This window comes from Chiloscyllium plagiosum, chromosome 12 (genome assembly GCF_004010195.1).
Source record: "Chiloscyllium plagiosum isolate BGI_BamShark_2017 chromosome 12, ASM401019v2, whole genome shotgun sequence".
NCBI lineage: Eukaryota > Metazoa > Chordata > Chondrichthyes > Orectolobiformes > Hemiscylliidae > Chiloscyllium > Chiloscyllium plagiosum.
This window is the reverse complement of record NC_057721.1, coordinates 63143542-63147887: the sequence shown is the minus strand read 5'-3', so window position 1 is coordinate 63147887 and position 4346 is coordinate 63143542. Positions and strand designations below refer to the sequence as shown.

The 4346-nt window shown below is 40.5% G+C and overlaps 1 protein-coding gene across 7 annotated transcripts in view; it reads right to left on the bottom strand.

Moving 5' to 3' along the window:
- Positions 1-4346, bottom strand: part of setd4 (SET domain containing 4) — a 30260-nt gene that overhangs the window by 18687 nt on the left and 7227 nt on the right. For 3 of the 7 annotated variants that reach the window (XM_043701246.1, XM_043701247.1, XM_043701248.1), the window contains 2 exons: positions 2570-2607; positions 780-868 (listed from right to left, as the gene is read on the bottom strand). In XM_043701246.1, coding sequence (XP_043557181.1) covers positions 780-868; positions 2570-2607 — 127 coding nt within the window. Of the gene's footprint in view, positions 1-779; positions 869-2569; positions 2608-2798; positions 3233-3520; positions 3648-3717; positions 3807-3840; positions 3874-4346 lie in introns of those variants that run through there. The other 4 variants (XM_043701252.1, XM_043701250.1, XM_043701249.1 and 1 more) reach the window with 4 other exon arrangements.

Genomic DNA, 4346 nt, shown 5'->3' with positions numbered 1-4346 from the left:
TATAGTGTTCCCAGTCAATATTTGGAAAGTTGAAGTCCCCCATGACAACTACCCTGTCTCTCTCACTCCTATCGAGAATCATCTTTGCTATCCTTTCCTCTACGTCTCTGGAACTATTTGGAGGCCTATAGAAAACTCCCAACAGGGTGACCTCTCCTTTCCTGTTTCTAACCTCAGCCCATACTACCTCAGTCGACGAGTCCCCAAACATCCTTTCTGCAACTGAAATACTGTCCTTGACCAACAATGCCACCCCCCCCCCCCCCCAAGTTATCCATTAAGATGTGACAACTGTCTTGTTTGAAATAACTCCCCTTCAGCACACAAAGAGTAACCACTTAGTGCCAGAGCAGGCAAAGGATGCTGTCTTTTGCTCCCTCAACTGTTTCATTTCAGGAATTCTGTGAAAACATCTCAGTGCATAGCATGAACCTCCTAAGCCCAAGCTCCCCCACTCCTTTCCAGCCCTCTAACCAGTCTTAATACTTGTTGGAATTCTCAAAGTCCCTTCCTCAGAATGTATGTGCAAGATGAAATTGGGAGTTTATTTACATGCTTGTCAAGGCACAACGATTAAAGAGTTGTAACCTGAGCTCTTTCAACCCCATCATCCAATGAAGTTGTGCAAAAAAATATATTCAGGGATAAAATATTGTATAACATCTATCATCATCGGTTGGATTACATTTTGTCTCCATTAAGAGAGATCATCTGCTTTTTAAGAATAAGACTTTCAGTGGATTAATACAACAGAATCTAGCACCATGGACATAACTTACCTCTTAATGTATTCACCCATATAACTGCTGAGGATGGTGTTGGTGGTGAGCAGACATTTCTCAGGTAATGCAATAACAAGATCTCCCGGCTAAATAAGAAACCAATATAAAGTCGGTTTACGTTATATATATTGCTTCTTCAAGGACTAAGCCTTGCACAAACCCAAACAAAAGAGAATCAGGACTGAAATTTAAAACAATTAATCTGCTATAATTTTCAACACAGATTGGAAAATATGTGTTAAAAAGAGATCTCACCAGCACAAAACAGCATCTCCCAGGGAACAAAGTGACTTTTTCAGAACTCTCCCTGTACCATTTGTCCCCTACACCATGATGAAAGAGCAGCCCAATCACACAATTAACTCCGTCCCATTCACTGCTAATACAGAGGAACCTCCATTATCCCAATGACACAGGTGGGGTGTATTTTGTTCGGATAATTGAATGTTCCGATAATCAAATGCTCGGATAATACAGTTTACCCAAGCACTGGTACCTGGAGATCTTGTTCAGATAATCCGAAACTCGGATAATCGACGCTCAGATAATCGAGGTTCCTCTGTATTGAGGTGTATCAGGGGCCAAAAGGAAAAGAGTAAACTGAACAACAGGCCACTTCACCTGAGACAACAGGTCATTTAAAATCCAAAAGGTGACAGGGAAGGAGGAAAATAATGTGATCTCTATAGAGACCAATAACTTTTCAAAATAAATTCACACTTAATAGTTGAAAGACACAACAAAATTTAATCTTGTAGGATGCTTATCGTAACAAAAGAATAAAAGGACCACTTAATAAACACTACTTTTGCAACCAAAGCATCCAGAAAATACCCTCTTATATTTCGCACAACCAAGAAAACACATTTCACAGGTATATGTTACACTGTTCCTTAAACAACATTCAATTCTCCCAGAGTTATTCCAAAATCAATTTTCTCCTGAGGGTTTATTTCCATTACTTTCCTGACAACTTCCACAGCTCTGCAACTTTCAATCTTGAGGTAGGAAAACAAACAACCTTTACAAAGTACCTGGATGAGCACTTGAACTGTCTTAACATTCAACACACGGTGAAGTGCTGGGAAGTAGGTTCTATTAAGGGTTTAGAATCATTTTTGTTGTTACTGACTCAATGGGTTGAGGGACTTCTTCTGTAATAAATGATTCTATGATTTTCAGGACAATCCTTAACAATGAGGTCATTTGTCTCCAGCACAAGCTTGGCAAATTTTACAACTTCATTTTAACTCTTCACAAATTTAGTCTCAATTTGAGCATGAGGTTCCACCCATATTCTAGCATAGTGAATAATACAGACTTTCTGCCTTCAGCTCTCCCCATCTCCAACTCTGGCAGACTATCACACTTGCAAGTGATATTTTAGAAAAGGCTGCAACCTGATTCCTACAATGGCTAGCTCTGCATCCTATTCCATGGTACACTGAATCACATTGGCCTTGTATCCAGGTGGAAATGCTGAAGCAACTCTCTTTCACCTTTGGAACTAAACGGATAGTTCAAAGCACAACTATTTACAATCTAATAATTTTGACACTTGCTACCCAATGGCATCACAATTGCCTTCACCAGTGTCTTCAAGTATGAATATTTTACATCAATTGTCCCCTTAAAGCAATCCAGACCTTCTTTTAAGCTTTAACAGCCTCATCACCCAGGCAGACATCAATCAGCACAGGTCACACAACCTCCTTCATGTCACATGACTTTTGAAAGTACAATCCCAGAAAATGATGATCTTCTAATTCCTCATTCAAATCACTGACCTCAAGTGCTTTTCTGGTCATTAATCCTCTGCCAATATCTAAATGAGAAAGAATGGACATGAATATTATTTATTCTTTGGCAAAGTTCAGAGAATGGTTTAAAAATGTATTATTCCTTAATTTTGTCTTATACAGATAGGTTACCAACAATAGCAACATTTACATAACACCATTAACAACTCAAAATGAACACCACTATGAATGTACGAGTAATTGCGTGTGCAATAACCTCTGTGAGCTATAACCTTGGGTCACATGTCTTCAGAGATCTGCAAAATCATCAGATTCCTTTACTGTTGGCTTGGAACTAAATTAGTTCTCCTGCAGGACAGCAACTATGAAAAAAAATCTGCAACAAAGCACTATTTTCTTTTGGGTAAATTAGGCTGTCTTTCAGAAGTTCTCAGCTGTATGTACCAATATTTAACCACTTCTAAAACAAATATATTTGAAAAGAGGCCCTATCGACTTTATGGAGAGGATATCAGCAGAGAGCTCGGAGCAACTTTGAAATGGTAATAAAATTACAACACAAAATGGTGTGGGCCTTGTTACTCAGAGATGAGAGTGAAAACACGAAGACACGCTGACATTTTAAATGGAACACTTATGGAATTCACACAAGCACTATATCCGTCAATATGCCTCTACCAATCTGTGACTTTGTAAAGCGTATATGTTAAAATAATTACTTTAAAGATATGAATCTATATATCAAACAACAGTGGAAAAACACAGCTGTCACTAATTGCTTTTGAAAGTACCAAAGGTCCATAGGCACAAAGGTGCTTTCAAAACAGAAATGCCAATTTAATTTTCACTGTTTATTTCCATCAGTCTCAAGAAACAAATTGTGAATTTATCAACACCACACACTAGCAGTATTCAAATGTGCTTCACCATTAGATATCAGACATGTGATGACACATCTCTGAAGCAGATGGGACTTACATCCAGGTCTACTGGCTCAGAGACAGGGACACCATCACTGTGCTTCACTGTTAGATATGTTATTACATATTCTGGAGCAGATGGGACTTAAATCTAAGCCTCCTGCCTCAGAGGGAGGGACACTATCACAGCACCTCTACAGCCCCTCAGAATGCGGCTGAATGTTTTTCTTCCCCATGTATTTCTGAATCAATTACCATTTTAGATGCAAAGGCAGTGAGGGGCAATGCAATGACAACAAACGTGAGAGAAAGGGAGGTGACTGGATTAAAATGGAGTTGGAGTGGGAAATAAGGAATTCTACCCCACACAGCGCCCACCTCACTCAAAGGGAGACTGCAGCTGAATGGAATCAGACTGAACTGTCAACACATGAATCCAATTTGCTCAAAGGGGATCTCATGAGCTCAGCCAATATTTATTGCCCGTTCCCAGTTGCCCTTGGGAAGGTGTGGGGAGTTGTCTTTTTGAACTGCTGCAGTCCTTTGGGTATAAAATGGTGGTTAAGCCTAATTTGTTATTTGTGCAGACAGACACAGCTAAGTAGGAAAGTTAGCCCGGACGGAATTTCACATTGGCCCCAAGGTCCCGTACTTCCCGCGGGAGCCTGTGCCCCACAACCTGAGTCGCCTCCGAAATTTTAATTTTGTCTCATTTAGGGACGTAAAAAGGAAAGCCCTGTATAGACTGCTGCTGCACATCGTCCACCTCTTCTCCCTCATCCACCGTCCGGACACACCTTTGCGTGCCCATTTGCCACCGGGCGGTGGGGATCCCCAGTGGAGGGCTCTCTACACGGGAGTCCTCCCCCTTTCTCTTGGGGATC